Here is a 19,990-nt window from a genome sequence, read left to right as displayed (position 1 = left end):
CCAGTATCAGTCTAGAAACTTGTTTTATACTTTTGCAAATGGTCAGCAGTATGAACCCATGCTTTTATACTGTCCACCTCTGTGTAGTTAGTGTAATCCAGTGCATGTGTTCGTACTGTACTGTTGGTCTGTGCAGGACTGGGGCCAAATGCTTCCATTAGAGGGGAGCTCCCTGCACTCAGTAGCCCCAAGACGAGGACAAGGACTGCCTCAGCCATTTGGCTGTGACATATAGGCTTTTGTGTGACAGGCAGCCCTTTTGAACCTTTTAGTGAAATTGACAAATACAATTAAGTAGCGGGATGATTAGTGTTGAGACATCGTGGTCACGGAGCAAAATTGCTGCACTCTCAGTAGGTTTATGTCATAATCGTTGCAGTGTGAGTGACTGCAGCAGACAGAATATGTAAGTGTGCTTTTGTGGGATCTTGAGACATGCTGCTTGTTCACTGATCTGCAGATGAAAGGGACAGCAATATTTTAGTGAGTTTACCCTGCAGCTATGTGATGTTGAGACAGTCTCAGGCCAAAAGACGTGAACAGTGCAATCGATTATTTAAACTGCAGGAGACAGCAGTGCTGTATTAGGATGCAAGAAACACAGCTGATATTGGAGAAAATTGCACTGAGATTAGAAAAACTCTGAGCAATTATGAATAATGCAAAATAAATGTGTTGTTAAAGTAGTATTTTCTGTTCATTAAGGCACCAAACCTGACAAAATAATACTTGACTGTGAGAATGCTTTGGCAGGACTGGAGTTTTAATGGTCTTCATAATGGTTATAGTAAAATGCAGTAAGCCAGTATGCAGTGTTTCTTATTCTCTTGCAGATGCAAACAACTGTAACTATTGCATAATTCATAGACATGTTTTTTTATGTTACCAATGTAACATAATGTTATGTAGTATAAATATTTTTTTGTACCAACAACACTTGTGAAGGTAAAGGCTAGGCTCTGAAGTCTTTTTTTTTTTTTTTTTTTTTTACTGTTTGAACATAGTTAATGTTGTTTGACTTTGTAGCGCAAAACTGGATGTGTGCTGCTAAGGATAATTATTTTTCCAGTGCTGACAGTTTTCTTCCTGAGACTGCAACTAAATCTCTGGTTATATTTCCTTTGCACCAAACAAGGAGGTGACTTTTCACAACAGATCATCCTCAGATCATTGCTCTGTGTTTATGGTACTATATAATCTAATTAATGGAGAAATCTGTAATATATTTACCGTAATAAACCATAAAATGACCATCCTTTGTTGTTAGAAATTACAGAAACATGCTACTCTGATAACAACGCTACAGCTGTGTTGTCCTCATTATATGCTGAAAGATAATAAGTGTTTTTGTTGGCCAGTTTTATGATAATCAGAGTTCAAATTAACGCTGAATCTCCACTGAATGAGTGAGTGTTTGTGTATGAGTTGTAAGAAATCATTAATAATCTTTCAGAAGGAGTCGATGTTTTTAACTGTTATATTTAGTAAAATGTTAATGGAGTCTGGCAGCCAGTAAGGCAGGCAGTCACTGAACTTAAACTCCAGATTATTGGAGCAGTGAGCTTTTTTTTTCAGGATAACAAGCTTAGATTTACTTTGACAGACAACTGACAGCATAAACAGCTGATCAACTTCCAGTGTAGGAGTTGTCGTCGCTTGTTATTGTCAAATTACAATGTTTATAAATGGAATACCATAGATGGTATATTAACTAGGATTTCAACCTATTTATTATCTCGTCTTATTCAGTATTTGTACTCATTTTTGGGCACATAATTGTTACATATTACTCCTTTAAATGCAATTATTTGTGTTTCTGTGTATTTCTCTGATCAGGTTATACAAGCTGTGCCAGCCTCCACCCCCGGATGGTGACCCATAATGTATCCAGGACGATGCTGAAGAAGAAGCTTGAGGAGCTTTTAGTCCCAAGCATCCTTTTACCTATAAAGTTCTCCCTCCACCCATGAAGGATCAACCTTATTAAAGACAGTTATTGGGTCCATTTTTATATGTCCAGAGTAGCTGCCTAAAGTGTAAATAGAATTTAAAAACCGTAAATAGTATTTTTAATACTTTATATTTTTCACTGTTGTATGTTATACATATTTTTGTGTTGTTTTTTTCATATAATGCGTCTGACAAGGCAAAAGAAAAGAATTAAACCCTGAAAATGCAGTTAAATCAGCCCAATGAAACGGAATGAATCCCATTGGTTCACTGTCTGCCTTATTACTGGCTGAAAATCATGTTTGTTTTCATGAGGGACATTAGCATTTCATGTTATTACTTTAATTTGCATATGAAATAAGCAAGATAACATTGATTAAAATGATGCTGGATGAAATTTGGCTTTGTATTGTGTTAAATTAGCCAATAATTTGTCAGCTCTGACTTCTAAGCTTTCATCGAGTCTCTCAGTATTGGATAACCATATGAATGTGTGTTTTTGTAATGTTCCTCATGATGTTTATTCGCTTGTAAATATACATATTTAGTGTGGAAATGTGCTAAAAGGGTCATGCCCTTTTTCCCCATTGTCTGTTACATGCATGCATATGAAGATTTTCAATGGTTTATCATCAGTATTAACATGAAATAGTTTTTTTTTTTTTTAAGTAGAGCTATGAAATATATTCTGTTATTTTATATTGACAGTACTCAGGATTAAAGTGTCTCTCCGTGTTACTTATTATTGGATGTATCATTGTAGATGGATGTCTAGCTCACTACTATGCAAACCAACAAGAGGTAATAAACTGCATCAATAAGCTCCAGTAGTGTTTTCTATATACTGTATACTGTTTGCAGTATTTTTTTCAGAGGATGGTGAAGGCGTGACCTGCCCTGACTCTGATCATATTCTTACCCTACCCAGTTCCACTCCTCATGCCTAAACCTAATCAACCAAAAGACCCAAAACAACAAAGGCGACAAGCAGTAGCCAATCAGAGTCAAAGAAGGGTGGGTCATGACTTCACTCTTCTGGGAAAAAAAATTGCATACTGTCTCATGATCCATGTGAAAATAGTTGATCTTTGCTGCAGGTTTTCTGTGAATCACTAAAATGCTGTCCTGCCTACAGTATGTAAAAATATATTAAAATGGATAACAACAACGATGGAAACTTGAACATGTTCTTACACCAACAATGCATCCTTCGTTATGTTAAAATACCACTGTACTGGCATCTAGTTATGAGCCTGCAGTGGCAAAGAAGCTCACAAACTACACAAGCCAGTTTTTTGTTTGTCCATTTTGATTTAACTTGTATGAGTGACTGGACCACAGACATATCAAAAGATGGAAAATATGAAATGTCCCCCAAAGTGAAGCCAAAACATCTGGATCGCCCCCTGTTGGCTGGCTGCGATATAGATCATAAATCCCACCTCCTCCATGTTAGTAGATGGGGCATGGACCAAACTAAACAGTCAAAGTCAGAGAAATGTTTTTCAAAAGATGCTTTCTGTCAATTTAGGTACTTCTTATGCAAGTGTTAATTTTTCAGATTTCTGATTCTGAGTTTGGTTTTAATGAGTTTAGTTGGTTATTTGATTCTATAAAAAGGGTGTTTCACAACATGATTAACATGGTGGGACCTTGATACCATGGCTCCAACCTTGGGGCACATCCAGTCTGAAAATGCCGTGCACCTTTTTGCTATGGCTTCCAGACTGAATGACACGTTTTCTCAAAATGGTGAACAACAGCGTGCAACAGCCTTTCGGGTTTGTTAAAAACCACATCCCAGCACAGGATGGCAGCGGTCCTATTTTGGCTTTATTTTTGTACAGTGGGAGGAAATGAAGATGCAGCATCCATCTTTATTTACAGCCCATGGTTTGCACACACATACTACCAAGGAAATTTAACAAACAGAAAAAAGTTTGTCCATTTTGGGCTACTGATGAAACATGGTGGTGCAACATGGCCGCTCAAGAGGATGAGCTCCCTCTGTAGACATAAACCACTAATTTTAAGGTCACACACACACACACAATTCTTATTTGGTTACACTCTTATATTTCTTTTTTTTGCCATATTCTGCCCATAAATCTTCGTAACCACTGGACTTTAAAAATGTATGACACATTTTAAGCAATATTAGTCTTTATTTTGGATTCTTATTTATGAAGCCTATGTTTTAGTTACGTTTGTAGTGTTTAATTGACAGTGAAAAAAATAATTTTAAAAGACTTGTTGAACTTTGCTTACAGTAGGCTAATTAGCAGGACGCAGTGCACCTGCGCCACTCTGTCAGTTCACGTGCTGCTTGTTAGCGGAACAATTTGCTCCATCGTGTTCAGGTGGTGGTTGCATTACGCGCAGAGCGCAGCCCGGCGGATAAATGGGAGTGGCGGTGGCTCTGTTAACACTGCTGGCAGCCAGTGAGCGGAAGATTTGTACTCCCTGTCACAGAGCAGCCGTGCCATTGGTTTGTACGGGGAGGCTGCCGCCCGTCAGAGAGTCAGTGAGGCGACAAACTGGGGATGGTCCCGGGCTGACTCCTCCACAATGAGCCGGGCTCACAGCCGCCGCCTGCTCCGCACTTGACGCCACCCGTCTGAGCCGCAAACCCGCTCACAGAGGGGGGACATTTCTGCACATTTGAGTCGCCGAGACGCCTCTTCTTGAAGGACGAATGACACCGGCTCACCTCATGATTTCATCCCGCTAAAAGCTCCGGCGAGGCACAACAGTTTCCTCATGGCGTCTCCGCAACAGTCAAGAATTCAGTCGTATCTGGAAAAGAATAAAATTGGACCCTTGTTTGAGGTGAGTGCGAAAAAAATGAAACTCTGAAGTTCTTTTGCTGCCAATTTAAAGGACCATTGCTTTGCACCAGACTGCGTTAATCCGCTTTTACATGTAGTTTGTGCTAAATGATGAGCGCACATCTGCAATGTGAGCTGCTGTCACACTGGAGTAACTGAGGAACTGGGTTATTATTACTCCCTAAACCCCATACGCATGTTTAGGGCTGCCACTGATGATTATTTTCATTATTGATTAATCTGTCGATCATTTTATCAACTGATCGATTAGTTGTTTGGTCTGTAAGATGCCAGAAAATGGTGAAAAATATCCATCAGTGTGTCCCAAAGCCTAATGTCCTCAAACATCTTGTTTTGTCCACAAACCTGAAATATTCAGTTTGCTGTTATTGAGCAGTAAAGAAACATTTGAGCAGCTGGAATTTAGAATTTTTAGTAAAAAATTGCTCAAAACGATTAATTGATTAGTTGTTCGTTCTATAAAATGTAAGAAAATAGTGAAATGATGAAAGATGTTGATCACTAAGCCCCAAACCCTGAGTTGACGTCTTCAAATGTCTTGTTTTGTCCACAGCCCAAAGGCATTCACATATTCACTTTCCTGTCATAGACGACTGAAGAACCTAAAGACAGAATCACAGAATTTGGACATTTTGTATTAAAAAATGACTCTAATAGTTGATAAATAGTCAATGAATTGATTAATTGTTGCAGCTCCACACATTTGGGGCTGTTGATTATTTTCCTGATTAATTGATTAGTTCTTTGATCCAGAAAATGTCAGAAAATGGTGAAAAATGTTGATAATTGTGTCCCAGAGCCCAGGAGGATGTCCCCAAAATCTAGTTTTGTCCAGATATTCAATTTTCTGTCAGAGAACTAAAGAAACTGGAAAATATTCAAGATTAAGAGGCTGAAATCAGAGAAATTTCACATTTTTCTATTAAAAATGACTCAAACCAATTGATTATCAAATTGTTAATTTACTGGATTGAGTTAATCAACAATGAGAATAATCGGTAATGTCAACTATTGATCTCATTTTCTCTATTAATCAATTAGTTGTTCAGTTTATAAAATGTCAGAAAATGGTGAAAAATGTCAATCACTGTGTCCTAAAGTGAGACAGTTTTAACTTCTTTTTTTAAAAATAAAATGACTCAAACTGATTATTTAGTTATCAAAATAGATGGTAATTATTTTAACTAATCAGTTTATCATTGTTGCTCTACGCGTGTGCTCATGTTGAAGAAGTCGGTTGGTCAAATTGAAAACCATTCATTTTTTTTTACTTTCCTGAACCGTCCCACTGCGCTCCATTTCAAACTAGATACCGTAGGACAGAAACACATAAAAGAATATTGGCCGCTGTGTTTGTCCTTATGTTTCCATGCTTAGCCTTTCCATCAGCGATTTGCATTTCAAAAGGTGATGCTGTAGCAGCCGCCACTGCCTGACTCAACATTGTTTGTTGAAGTTATAGGGACACTCAGTCAGTTGTAATTCATGTTGCACACAGCAGGATTGGTTTTGCTTTGCGTTCTGTTACAGAGGACACAGCCTAACCGACTACCTGCCTCTCTGTTTGTCAGTCAGGGGATCTGTGTGTTGTACTCTCAGTGTGCCATCTAAGCAGCCCAGGGGAGAGCATGACTTCATCCTTTTGTTTGCGATTGGATTTCTCTGCCGAGAGCTGGACGGCACAGGTGTAAGGCATAATCAGAGTAAAGATACAAAGGCAGACAAAACTGTCCGGCTCAAGTGGCTTTAGCCTGAGATGCAGCAGATCAGCTGAACAAGACTGACATCTGGGTAGACAGCTATTGTCTTCACCAGTGGGCAATTTGAGGGCAGGATGAGAAGGGATGCTATCTCCCTTGTTAGCAAAATTACCAAATGCATCCCTGCTTGTTAACCTGCCAACCCCCGCTCCATCCCCTAGTAACAGAGATGGCGCTGGGGCAGAAGGGTTGTTTAGTTGAATATGTTAGTCAAGTCTGTCTGAGTCATTGATCCTTTAGCTGACTGTGCAGTTTAGAATCTATGGCCCTGACTATGGCTCTGAAATATCAGTAGTAGCCTCAGGCTGCACAGTTAATTTAAATATTATTGAAACTACAGTATGGCTGAGCGCAATATCCAAATCACTGCAGTTTCTTTAAATAAAGATTGATAAAGCCAATACGTGTGACAAAATAGCATTATAATTAAGTACTATCCCAGCATATGCTCAATATTTGAACATCTGGCTAGGAGACTTTTGGACATCTGTCCGCATACAAGACAAGTGCAAGAAATCAACATGAAATCAATTAAATATTTTTCGATTGTGATTAAACAAAAATAGGTGTAACATTATCAACATATCTATTGTTGTCATTGCATAGAAGGAGTTATATGTGCTAAATTAGGGTTAAACCTCCTGTGGATGTCAACATTGGAGATTCAGGAGACAGCATAAAAAGACTCCATAAAAACCTCCTCAGGGGACGTCTTTTTGACATATCACATGACAATAATGTTTGCTTGGTACAGACTCCAACAAATGTTGCATCTTCAAGATTTTAACTTTTTTTTCAGTGTAAATAAAGATTGTGATGCAAAAATTATCATTCCCACTAGCGCTGTGCAATATGGTAAAAAAAAAAGTCGTATTGCAGTTGACGGCATCTTTGCAGCACCACAGTACTTTATTACAAAGCTGTTTTCTCACATTTTTCCTTTTTTCAAAATTTGTGATTTTGTTCTGGTTTTGCGATTTGGATATTGCGATTCGATAATTTTGCGATAATTGATTGTACAGCCCTAATTCCTATTAGTCTTGAATCATGTCACTGAAATAATAGCAAAAGGACTTTTTCACCCTGTCCTGCCGCCCTACTGATTCACTGAAGTTAGAATATATGGCCCTGACCATGGCTCTGAAATGTCAGTGGCCTAACTGCGTTATGTGTTCATAAATACATGGTGCTGTCCATGGTTCTGGAGTAGCTAAAGAATTTGTAACTGCACATTTTTCTCTCACTCTTGCCCTTCTGTAATTTTCGTCCTGAATCTATAATATTCTCAAAACTATTAAACTATATGGCTGGGATGGAACCAAAAGAACCAACAGAGTCAGTCATGAGTTGGTTTTCTAATGGTGGGTAAACGAAACAAACTGGGTTACTTTAATAGGATGCAAAAACATATTTTCCTTCTTACCCATAGTTGTATTCATACATCTAGATTCTATTTGTGTTAGTTGCAGAGTTTCTGAAATATTTACGGTCTGTCTTCTCTTCTATATAATGGAATTGATGATGCCAAGATGGCATTTGGCTTGTGGTGCTTAAAGCACCGAAAAATATGTTTGAAAAATTCAACAGCAGTGACTTTTTCCAGAAATCATGACCCGGTTACTCAGGATAATCCACAGACCTTGTTGTGAGCAGTAGAATCTACCGGGACTACTTTCTTTCTGTGTGAAAGTGCTCACAGCAAGGTCTGTGTATTATCTTGAGTTCGCAGGTCATGAATTCTGAAAAGAGACATTGCTATTGAGTTTTTGGCACTTTGAGCACTGCAAACCGAGTGGCACCTAGTTCCATTATACTGGAGAGAAGACAGACATCTCTAAAGCTGTTATCTCCAAACAAAAACTATCGAGATGGATATATGGCACTCCAGGTTAGAGGAGACAGGTTTTGATTTTGGGGTGAGCTGTCCCTTAAAAATTTATAAATCGCTGACTAGTTATCATGAAATTCAAGGTGGGGACACAGAAGGATCATGTGTTCTGTGTTTATGGAAACACTGTATTCACATGCATGATGTGTTTCACAAAGTGCTGACATTTCAGTTCTGTGCTTCACACACGTGAACATGGGCTGCATGTTAAACAGATGTGAGGCTTGTTTCAGCACCGTGGACAGCGATTCATGCCTACAGTAGCATTTAACCAGCAAAGAAGACAAGAAATCTTTTTGTGTGTGAGGCCACAGCAGTGAGTGAGGCTCAACTGCACAATGATCGTCCTCTGTGTGCTCTCTCTGTTTGTTTTTCCTCCCTCCATCTTCCTCTTCCACCTGTCTCCCCCTCTGTTCTCTGCTTTAGCTCTCCTGTCTGTGTTTCCTCTTTATTTTTTTCCCACTGTCTGTGCACATTTAAATTGAGTCTCCTTTATGTGACAATTGAAGATGATTAAAGCAAAAAGCTGATGGTTGTGGTGCGATTCAAGCACACCTTTGTTCCGAAGATCAATGAGCTAGTAAAAGATTTAAAATACCAACCAGACTTTTTATTCTGCCCAACAAGGACATGGATCATTGCAGAGTTGTTCGCAGTATTCGGACTGTGAATGATGCATTGAGCAGCGTAGATTTTCAGGGGAAACCAAATTAAAGGGAGTGAGAAAGAGGTGTAATGTGAAAACTCTCCTGGGTCTATCATTCTCCTTGTGAGAAAATGATGTAGTTGCTACCTTGGTGTTGCACTTTGTTGTCCCAAAGAAAACCCGTCTGTGTGCATTCGGTTGTGAAGAAACAAGCTTTTTTTGTTGCAGGTGGGGTCCAGGAGGGAGGCTAGAATTCTCCTCGTAATTTTCATTTTGATCACATGTGGAGGATTGGTGCAGCAGAAGTAATAATACAGCTGTTCTGCTGTGCGGCTAAAAAGCAAAAGGGAACTCTGTGAAACTTTGATTGCCAGTCGAACACTGTGAGGTAAACATCTGTTAAAATGACACAAAAGAATATCCAAATACAAGAGCAGAATGTAGAAAAAATAAGTTTTTTTCTATTACTCGTGTGTTCCACCACAAAACGCAGCAAGACTGTGACAATGTGATAGTCTAAGGTGTTGTAACTTACATACATATTATAAAGCCTAATCAGGGAAGTTTGTAATTCAAAACCAGTAATTACACTAATTAAGGAGGAATACTGTTACTACTAATAATGATAACCTCAGTACTCCTTAGATGTGTCATATTCTAGCTACTTAAACCTCCTGCTTCCATTCACTCCTAAATTTCTGTTGCCGTTTCTATTCATATGCCGCCTTTTGTATTTCTGGCTCTTCTGTAAGGTTAGCAGTTTGAGTAGGCGTAATAAACGTCAGTAGCCCCAGCACATCTGTAGTTAGCCTGCAACGAGTACTTTTCAGTGTTTTTGTAGAATGTTAAACCAAAAGGCATGAAGGAATTGGCATGTTTGTGGACCTGTGTTGTGTTGGTGAAGGCTCACATGATGAGGATAAAACCTGCTGGCCACAAGGGCTATCTACATGGAATATTTGGTAGCCAGGGAGTCGTGGTATACAACATTGTATCGGTCACGATTAGGGGTGTAACGAGGCATTGATCTGAATCGATATATCGATTCAAAGATCCAATATGATTGATGTAAAGTGAAAATATTGATCTATATTTCCATCTTTAATATATGCCTTTATTTTGAAATTCCCATGGCATGTCTGTTGTCCAGAGAATCTATATAATATTGTATTGTGAAGAAACTTGTGATTTACGCTCCTTCTCTTTATATACTAAAAATAATTTTGTGATTATAGCAAATATCATGATGGAGGAGTTTGTTTCAAAAAAGTAAAGCGACTTCAGTAGTGTGGAAGTGTTTCACTGACAAAAGATCAGATGTACAACAAACCACAGTAATATCTAAGAAGTACAAGAAGACTTACAACACCGGGGGGGCAATGCAGCAAACTAATTTCATCACCTATAAAGCACAAGTATCCCGCAAGGAGAGCTCCACAGCTACTGTGAGTTCAAAATCTTTTTTTTTTCAGTATTCTGTTGTAACATCAAGAATATCATCATTGCAGTATTCTTGTAATATTATTTTAGGGGCCATATCATCCACCCCAACCAGAGTCACTTTTTGTGGCCACAGTCCTCTGGGCCATGGTTGATGTCGAACTCTGTCCAGTTTCTACAGTAAGTGACTTTTTCCGCAGAAAGAATAAATAGATTTTCTCCCACTGATCTGGTTGGTTTCCATGTGAGCAGAAAAGATGGTTATCTTTCACAGCATTATTTATTTAAAAGTCCATCTTACTTAGTGATTGAATGCAATTAATTTGTTGAAGAACCTTTACAAACGCTACTACTTTATATCGTATTTAGGATATGGGATGTGTATGATAAAATGCCAAAGTAACACCATTAGTTCTTTTACATCACGTAATCAATTCCTTTACCTCAGGCTCTTCTTTCTCTTTTTTCCCGCTAAGACTCATCTGCAGAGCCCCATCACTTGTTTCTCATCCCCCCCAGCACACACAGCTGCAGTATTAAACAGTCTGTAACAGCGAGCGGGGGTTCATTTACTCACTCTGATGAGACACAGCTTATGATTTGCCATAGAATTGATTTTTTTCCCCCCTCGCTAATGAAATGGTTGCTTTGCAGAGATACCAAGCTGAGTCAACACTAACGTAATATTCTCCAAAAAGTGAAGCAGCCTTTCATAATAATTGAAGTAATTGCACTCCAGATTGTTGTCAGCCACTTACCCATTTTGGTAAATTGATATTCTTTTTTAAACACCTACTCTTTTGCAATCACTTGACAGTTTCAGTGCCGCGTGACCTTTCACATCTTTGTGTTGCAGGAGGAATTCCAGTCAGTTTAGTTGGGGATACTTTGTTAAACACTTGATGATGCATAGTGAAAATATATGTTTTACTTACTGGAGCATATGAAGGGATAAAAGTCCCTTTACCCGTACCTGGTTTTTGCAGGTTCTGTGGAATCTATCTGCAGGTTTCTGACATTTAAACTCGTGTAACAAGACCAGGAGGTGAAAAAAGCAGCAGTCTTTGCCTTTAGCAGCAGACGGTGTAAAACCCGCTCTCATGTTCCTCCCTGCTGTGATCAGTCAATCATATCTTAGGCGATATAATTGTTCTGTTGGAACAGTGAACTGATGGATCATGTAAGTGTAGCCTAGACTAAGAAAAATGTCACCGGATTGAGCTGGAATTGGTTTAACAGTTGAATGTTGAATTATAACACGGTTCTGTGGAAGAATTGGTGTCATTGTTCGTGGTGGAGTCTGACTTTTTCCTCTCAGGACTTTAATAGCTTGAGTATAGGTCTGATAATATCTATTGTTAACTGAGAATTTGTCTCAGCTCAGGGGTTATGATTACTGTAAATTAAGTTAAGATGAGTGATAAACCAGATTGCTATCAGATCTGATGAAATATGGCTGTTTTTCATGTACTTAGTGGTTTTATTGGTGCAAAAAACAGCTGCAAGCATGGACTCTACATAGATGCTCATAAAACATTAATATCTATAATCTGTATCACGTCATCCTTTATTTCATCTATATACATGTGCATATATATATTTTTTCATATATTTTCTTGTCTGCTTTATACTTAAGAAGTGATGTGTGGTTACAGCCTCACATTTCTTTCCGCATAGAACAATGATCCCATTGAGCTCAGTCAGATTTAAAATCGATAAAGAAAAAAAGAGCATTTGTATTGAATCTGACCTCAGTCTCAGCAAATATCTTGAGCATGTAAGATTTAAAGGGATTTATTGGCAGAATATGGCAAAAATGGAATATGATATTCAACAAGGCAAGACTGACCAATGAACAACCACTTGAAAATCTGGGAGCTGCATTTTTTCTGGATAAAAAACACCATAACATTTATTTCTCAACCAATTTCAATTAATCATGCTATATTCAATTGTTAAGTGGTGCATTTTATCAAGAAAAAACACAGTTCCTCCATTTACATGTATTAATTATCAGGTCAGTCTCGTCAGGATCAATATGGTGGCAACGCTGAGGCACAATCCAGAGGCCAGTGCAGCATCTACCTGATTTTCTTGCGTATTTTCTGAAAAAATGCAATGCTTGTTGTGATGTTTGTAGGTGTTTTCTACAATGAAATTGCAAGATCAGGAGAAATTTGCAAAAAAAAAGTTAAGAATTTTGTGTGTGTGTGTGTGTGTGTGTTGTAAGTAAGTGTAGTGAAAAAGATTTCAATTTCATGTATACAGTTAATATTTTTCCATGTTGAACAATGATCCCAGTTAGTTCTGCTCAGTGGCGAATACAGATTTTGAATCGATGAAGAAAAAAGAGCAGTGGTATTGAATCACCACACAGTTTCAGCCAGTTTATTGTTTCTTCTTATGTTAAAGTTAGATGACTTTGCTTCTCTCTGTAGATTTCTCTTGGGAGACTATAAAGTAAATCCATCCACATGGAAAAGGTCCACTCCAACCTGCTCAGCTGTGTAGTGTTTCCAATCTGCAGTACTGTAAAGAGGTCAGTCAGTCAGGCAGGAGACCCACACACTGACTGACCTATTGATCCACTCTCTTAAAGAGGTAATTTATTGGACGTGGTGTGATTGGGTTTGGGCTATTTTCACCTACTGTAGTAGCTAGTAGTACGCTCTGTCTTCCTGTCTCAGAGAAATCGTTTTATTTCTCTATGCAATGAACTTGTTTTTGTATCTTTGTAATCATTTTCCTCAATGATTGATTGTATGGTTTAAATGAGAATTTCACTGTACAGCTGTAGAGAGAGGGAAGAAAATGTCTCACAAATGCTGTAGTAGGCATTTGGCATTGAAATGTGCTATTCTTGACCTTTGCGATGCATTAACAGAAATACACACAGACAATTTAGCACAAGGAGAGAGCTTTAGTCATACATCAAGAAGAATCCATCAGAGGTCTTATTACATCTACAAACACACCTGGAAACATTTGTGTCTGACAGGGTTACTTTGTCACTGGCATTCCTCCCACACATCTGGTAATAATAACGCAGTAATTTCATGTCAGTTGTGGGTTGTTTCATTTATGCTTGTTATTTCACCTCCCTGTACTGTTCAAAGCAAAAAAAATCAGCAAAATGAGGTCAGTTACCAGGGAAAAATGAGGACCATTTAACATCGATACAGTCTGGTATGAGAGGTGAGGTGCTTTTATTATGCTGGAGAGCTCAGAGGTATAATGAAGGAAGGCTCATCACCTTATACTGTTATCATGACGAGGCCTGAAAAATTAATCAACCTTTTAACAAAATAGCAAAATGGCCTACTGCAGTTTTCAAATTGCAGGAGGTGCACTAAATATATGTCAAAATAACAGTTTAAATTAAATATTTACCGTCATCTACTGCACAGAAGTCTTGGCCAACACATCATGTTCTACAGACTTAAAGGTAAACTATGCAGGATTTTCGCCAAAACAATGAATAGACTCAAACAAAAATAATCTCTTTCAGTCATCACGCACATGCTGTTCTCAGGACCCTTTACTGATCCAAAACATGCTGAGAATGAGACTCAACAATTAGCTATCTTTCTGGTTTGTTTACACACAGCAACTAACATGTCCCGTTTTTAGACTTTGTAATATGGATGTAATGTTACATATTATGTAACAAACTTTAATTCCATTAAAAATCAAATATGATCAAATATATGATTTGTACTCTTGCAGAGTTTTTGTTTACTTAGTTTTTAAAGGTGCTATATAAATAAGTTATTATATTCATTTGTATGCTGGTGGGTTATTATAGCATATACACTGTACATATAATGTATATGTAAACACAGTAATGCTCACTCTGATTTTAACTTAAGAATCCTGTTAAAAACTGAAGGCATGTTAAAAGTAAATACAACCAATTTTAGAGTAATATGATTTGCAATTCCCCATGCTTGTCACGACACCATGTGCAAACTAAAACAAGGCCTTTCATTTTTGCTGTCTCTGGGGGACGGAGGAAGGCAGTCGAATTCATATTAAGAAATTAAAACTATCAAAATGAGAGACAGTTGGTTGTTAAACTCGGAACACACAATGCACCACACAAAACACATTCACAGTCTTTGTCAAATCAATCGCTGCACGTTGGGCTTTACTTTTCCTCGATACCAGTTTTTGTTTAGAGGTCAGTGATGGTCTTGTCAAAGGTTGATGGCTTGATCTGACAGGCATTCGGTCATGCATGGGTTAATGCGGCTCCCCTTCGGCAACAGTTAGAGTAATTACTACAAGACAGGCAGCTGAACAGGCAGCCCAAGGCCAGGTTGGTCCTCGGGGAGTACAGGACGGGGCGAGGAGCAAAGACAAAGGATATCTGGGAGATCAGGCAGTGAGATGATGAGTGAAGTCCAGTATGAGAAAGATTTAGAGCGTGCAGTGTAAGACGGGGGCAATGATTGTGTATGGGAAACAGAGAGAGAAAGAGAGAGCGTACAGAGACTGTGGTGCATGCTAATAAAGTTATCATGTCCACTTAGAGCCGGAGGATACTGATGGCTGACTGCTGTGTGTAATTGATAGTCATGCTGGTGGTGTGGGAGAGCTGATCATCTGATACACAGAACACTGACAGTAACCCTTTATTTGTTCAGCTGGGGACTAATAACTGTATGTGTGTCTCGTTGTACGAAGAGAGGTTAGTATGTGTCTATGCACATGTGTACTGATATACTTACATACAGCTTATATATATATATCTGAAAGGAGCAATATGTAAGAATGTTGGTTTAAAACATCCAAAAATTAACTAGAATTGTCAGTTGTGAAGTAATAACAGTTTGGGCATTATGTCATTATGTCACTTTCTTTTATGTATTGTGTTGCAGAGTTATCTACTAAAGTTAGCATGCTAACTCAGCTTGGGCCAACCAGTCTTGTAATACAAGCAATAGTCCGATCCCCAGTAGTTTCTATGCTATGTTCTATATGCTATGTTCTAGCTATGTTACACAAGCTGTCTTAGTTTTTTTTAGTCTAATGAATAAACACAAAATACACCTTTTTTCAGTAAAATACAGCTGTACAAAATAAAACTCACCCACACCATTGTCTTGTCATTGTTCTAAGTCTGATTTATTTGAAATAAAGCCTTAATTCACCAAGCTAGATATGAAAATATTCTTGCCATCTGCTGCCTCTCTAATGCCCGACCTTGCTCCTCTCCCGCTTGACGCCGCTACTGAACCTGCTGTGTCTTCATCATCTTCAGAGTCGGAGTCCTGGTCGGATCCAAAGCGAATCACCTTGATACTGTATTACCAGTTGTCAGACTGACCTCTGTCGTTCTCAGAGGCCCCACTCTGGCTGTGTACGCTAGGAGGCTGCTAAGCCCACTTCCACTGCCGCCTCATGAGGCTCCAGTTGACAGTTCCGGCGTCGCACCCTGCTGGCATTCCCTGCTGGGTCCCCCTCGCCTTGGGCCTTAAAACCTCCCCTGCTTGGCGGTCCAAAGCTCCTGTGCTAGGCATATAAAAACCAACACTCCCCTAGTGCTCCCAGTCCCTGCAGAGTCAGCTAATAGGACCGCTGCTAGCTGCATGGCTAACTAAGTTAATTAGCCAATGGCGGCTACAATTAGCAGCAGTTAGTGGTTAGTCATGTGATATGCTGCCCCATAATTTTAACATGAGCTCAACAAATGGCCAGAATCTTCACTTCTTACATATTGCTTAATTGAAACAGCTTTTTGTTGTCATCACTGTTTGTCACGGACAATTAGAGATCCCTTCCTGCAGCTCATCCACAGTCCTGAACTTCAGCTGCAGCTAATACAGGGTCAGTGGTCAGGAACCTCACTATTAAAACAAATTATAGTACTGATGAATGAAATTTAAAATGTTAAAAGAAATATTATCTGTATTCATTTCCATATATTTTGTGAAAGCCACATGGAGCCACTAGATAGAACCACATGCAGCTTTGGTGCTGCAGCTTGCAGACCCCAGCCTAGGTAGAACAGAGAACAGCCCAACCCTACTACAAACTATAGGGGTATGTGAGTGTTGAGTGTGTGAATGTATCTTTAAAGGCTTAATTTTGATAGCTTAACCTTCACAGTGGTGCCTAAATCTATGAATTGCTTCAGCTCTAAGTTTGATTCTTCATTGTCATGCCCTAAAAAAAAAATCCATTAAATATGCAGCACCTCATAATGCTCTGCCGTCTTGGCCAGACCAGCTGACCTGCAGCTGAATTTATAAGGTTGTGACTTGAAGGCTGTGAATTAAATAATAATCTTGTCTTTACAATCTAAGAAGAGTTCAATAAGAAGACATCAAATAAAAGTGTATAGCAATATTTATTGAGGTTAGGAAAGATGGACGATTAGACCCTATCGATGGGAAGCATCTTCATCAAGCATAGGCACGTATGGAGACAGGAGATAAGAAAGGCTCCTGTGTAGACTGTGAGCTGTTGGTGGTGTAGTTCAGCCTGCAGGTGAATCATGGAAACTTTCATTTGAGTCTACTGGAACATCCTGAAGGTCACGGTGGTGATAGCGACGGACTGCAATGATATTTAAAGAACAGCATTGTACAGTTTGGCTCGAAAGATCATTGGTAAGATACGGCAAGTTCACATATATCACAGTGGGAAAGAAGAAGTAACAGAGAAGAATTCACCTTTAGAGGAATGTTTTCTTTATTGAATATTTGACAAAGCATCATTCAAAAATGCATTGAAATTTTCAACAGTGTGAAAAAGAAAAACATCTGCAAACGCTCAACAAATTGTGGACAACATTTTCTGTCACCTGATTAGTTGATTAATTGACTTAATAGTGAGCCAGTTCCCCATTTCTCATGCTCTAAAACAGGCCATATTTCTACTTCTGCAGAACATGGGCGTAGTGATAAAAGTGGACTTGAGGAAGTGCTGCAGGATGGAGCGAGTGAGGGCATATATCTCTTGTGTGTATCAGTAGGGCAGATAAAAGCATCTCTTCTGATGAGTATTATCTGGTAGTGCCAGCCTGGTCAGGTGACATTGCCTCTCCCACAGTCTCCTCTTCCGCATGATCTCTTCTGCTCCTGTCTGCCTGCTTACTCAAGGTCTGGATCTCTTCCAGTGGCATCTCACGCTCTCTCATCACATCATTCTATTTTTTCCAAATAGTGACCTCTCTCTATACACGAAGCACAGACGTCACCTTAAATACCCCTTTGTATTCCTGTACATCATTGACAAACAGCAGGTAGATCAATGACAGGCGGTGGCCTCGAGTCCAGGGACAGGGAGCCCTCTTGGGAGGCTTGGAAGAGCGGTTACTGCATTTAAATTTTTTTTATACAAGGACAAGTCTTAGGTTTTATAGCTGATCACAGCCCTAGCTTCCAAGTTGCTATTTTTTTTAGTTCAGAATATACTGCAGATTACAATGATTTCAACATGAGAATAAATTGAAGAATAAGTTGAAGATTTGAATCATCATTTAGAAACCCCTCAGACAACTGAGACTCCAATCCAACAGCTGTTTTTTCATTTGTCAGTGTGTGTTACAGTAACAAGGTAAAACAGAGAGATGCACAAGGATAACATTTCAATAAATGGATATAAGATAAGATAAGTACTTATTATCGCACTTACTAAAACCATCCTAGGAATGGAGCACAGGTGACTTGCTGTCAGCTCCTTTACCTTAGTGCACCGCAGAGCATAGGTGAAGCTTGTTTGCTTGTTTTTTGACACCGACAGACTCAGATTATTACTTTAAGTGTCTGACAACATTATTGAAATGACTGCTACAATGAGGGACCTTCTATAAAGAGTAATATACATTTTTGTTTAACCAGAAACGGCTGTTTTATTTCTCTCCGTAAATTAACTAGACGTCCTTTGAAAAGCTGTCATTCTTAATGTCATCGTTGTCAGCTTCATTCAAACTTGACAGAAAATAAAGCTCACCAAAAACATCTTGGTTTGTCTTTCCACTGTTCCAACAATCACCAACTCTGGTTTGGTCAAAATAAACCCTGAAGTCATGGTGCAGCAGCCTGGCATGAGAGAAGCTCTGCAGTGTGCTTTGATTGAAAAAACTGACCTGTAGGTGAATGCACACTTTACTTTCTCTGACTGTGTGGCCGTCTGATATTTTCACATCACAGGTGACAAAGAAAGCCGTTAAAATGCAAGACGTACCAGGCTGACATAGAATATGGCACACTGAACTGAAAAAAAGAGAACGAATATTTGTATTGAATGGCCAAATCTGATTCGACTGAAAGTAAAGATGAGTTGGGGACAGCCCTATTGTGAATGCATACAGTATATTACCGCAGTATTCCTGTCTATCCTCATACATGCAGTATACGGACAGACAAACTTCTCTCATTAGTATTTGGTGCAGAGCTGCAACGATTAATCGATTATTAAATTAATCGCCAACTATTTTGATAATTGATTAATCGGTTTTTGAGATTTAAGAAAAAAATGTGAGATTACAAATATATTTTGGTTTCTTTACTCCTCTGTGATAGTGAATAACTTTGGGTTGTAAGTAAAAGAAGACCTCATCCTAGGCTTTGGGACATTTTTCACCATTTTCTGACATTTTAAAACAACCAACTGTTAATTGACTAATCAAGAAAATAAGCGACCAATTAATAGACTATTAAAATATTCATTAGTTGCAGCCCTATATAGGAATGCAGACTTGGAAAACTGGCTCAGTGTCTCCTCTCATCCAGACATCCATAGCTCAAGCAGTCCACCAGGAGTCTGCAACGGCTGAGGTGAAAATTCATCTGCTTGCCGGCTGATAAGAAAGAAAAGAATAAGGCTTAGACGACGACGCTTAAATCACACAGCTTATGTAGCTGCATCAACTCTGTCAATATTTCTTTTTGATTCAATTCACCTTTTCTTTAATATTCTCATGCACTTTTCTTTGTGATACCTCCTTTGATTCCCACAAGAAAAATGGGTCTGTTTTAGCCTTTTTTAGACAAGCACCTCTTGAGAGGGGAAGATTTGTCAGACTCATAAGGACACTCGAGCAGGTTGTGTACTTTTTGTCAGAAATGCCAGATCTCTGCCAGAGATCACCACCCTGTTAGTATTCTCTCTTCTTTCTCCCCTTCATACCACTCTGAAAGTATCTCTGTGGATTCTCCCCCTGTCCTTCAGTCTGTGACCCGTGCATGACCTTAAAAACTTTATCCGTTTCCTGTCCTGTCCTTTTTTCAACTCAACTTTCAATTTGGGGAGTTTGTTTAAGTTGCTGGGACGCAGGGAGCATCAGTGACAGTATCATGACTGTCATCGTCCCCTGGGGGAGTCCTTCAGAGCTTCCAAGGGCACGGGGCGTCTCTTGGCTGGCTGACAGCTCGTCAATTACCGCCACCAAACCAAACTGCCTGGGGGGCAAAGAGATATCTCGCCCCAACAACAGATCTGCACAGAT

The 19,990-nt window shown here is 39.0% G+C and overlaps 2 protein-coding genes across 2 annotated transcripts in view; both read left to right on the top strand.

Annotated features, from left to right (window-relative positions):
- Positions 1-3,118, top strand: part of prex2 (phosphatidylinositol-3,4,5-trisphosphate-dependent Rac exchange factor 2) — a 132,413-nt gene extending 129,295 nt beyond the window's left edge. Inside the window, exon 41 of the mRNA XM_084746923.1 lies at positions 1,837-3,118. Within this exon, the coding sequence (XP_084603049.1) occupies positions 1,837-1,882 (46 nt within the window). The 3' untranslated portion in view covers positions 1,883-3,118. The remainder of the gene's footprint in view (positions 1-1,836) is intronic.
- A 1,229-nt stretch (positions 3,119-4,347) lies between these two features.
- The window catches only part of c21h8orf34 (chromosome 21 C8orf34 homolog), an 87,462-nt gene continuing 71,819 nt past the window's right edge, over positions 4,348-19,990 (top strand). The window contains exon 1 of the mRNA XM_084747688.1: positions 4,348-4,779. Within this exon, the coding sequence (XP_084603814.1) occupies positions 4,711-4,779 (69 nt within the window). The 5' untranslated portion in view covers positions 4,348-4,710. The remainder of the gene's footprint in view (positions 4,780-19,990) is intronic.

Source organism: Lutjanus erythropterus, chromosome 21 (assembly GCF_056507025.1).
Source record: "Lutjanus erythropterus isolate fLutEry1 chromosome 21, fLutEry1.hap2, whole genome shotgun sequence".
Classification (NCBI taxonomy): Eukaryota; Metazoa; Chordata; class Actinopteri; order Lutjaniformes; family Lutjanidae; genus Lutjanus; species Lutjanus erythropterus.
Note: the sequence above shows the minus strand (reverse complement) of the source record. Positions and strands in the feature narration are given on the sequence as shown.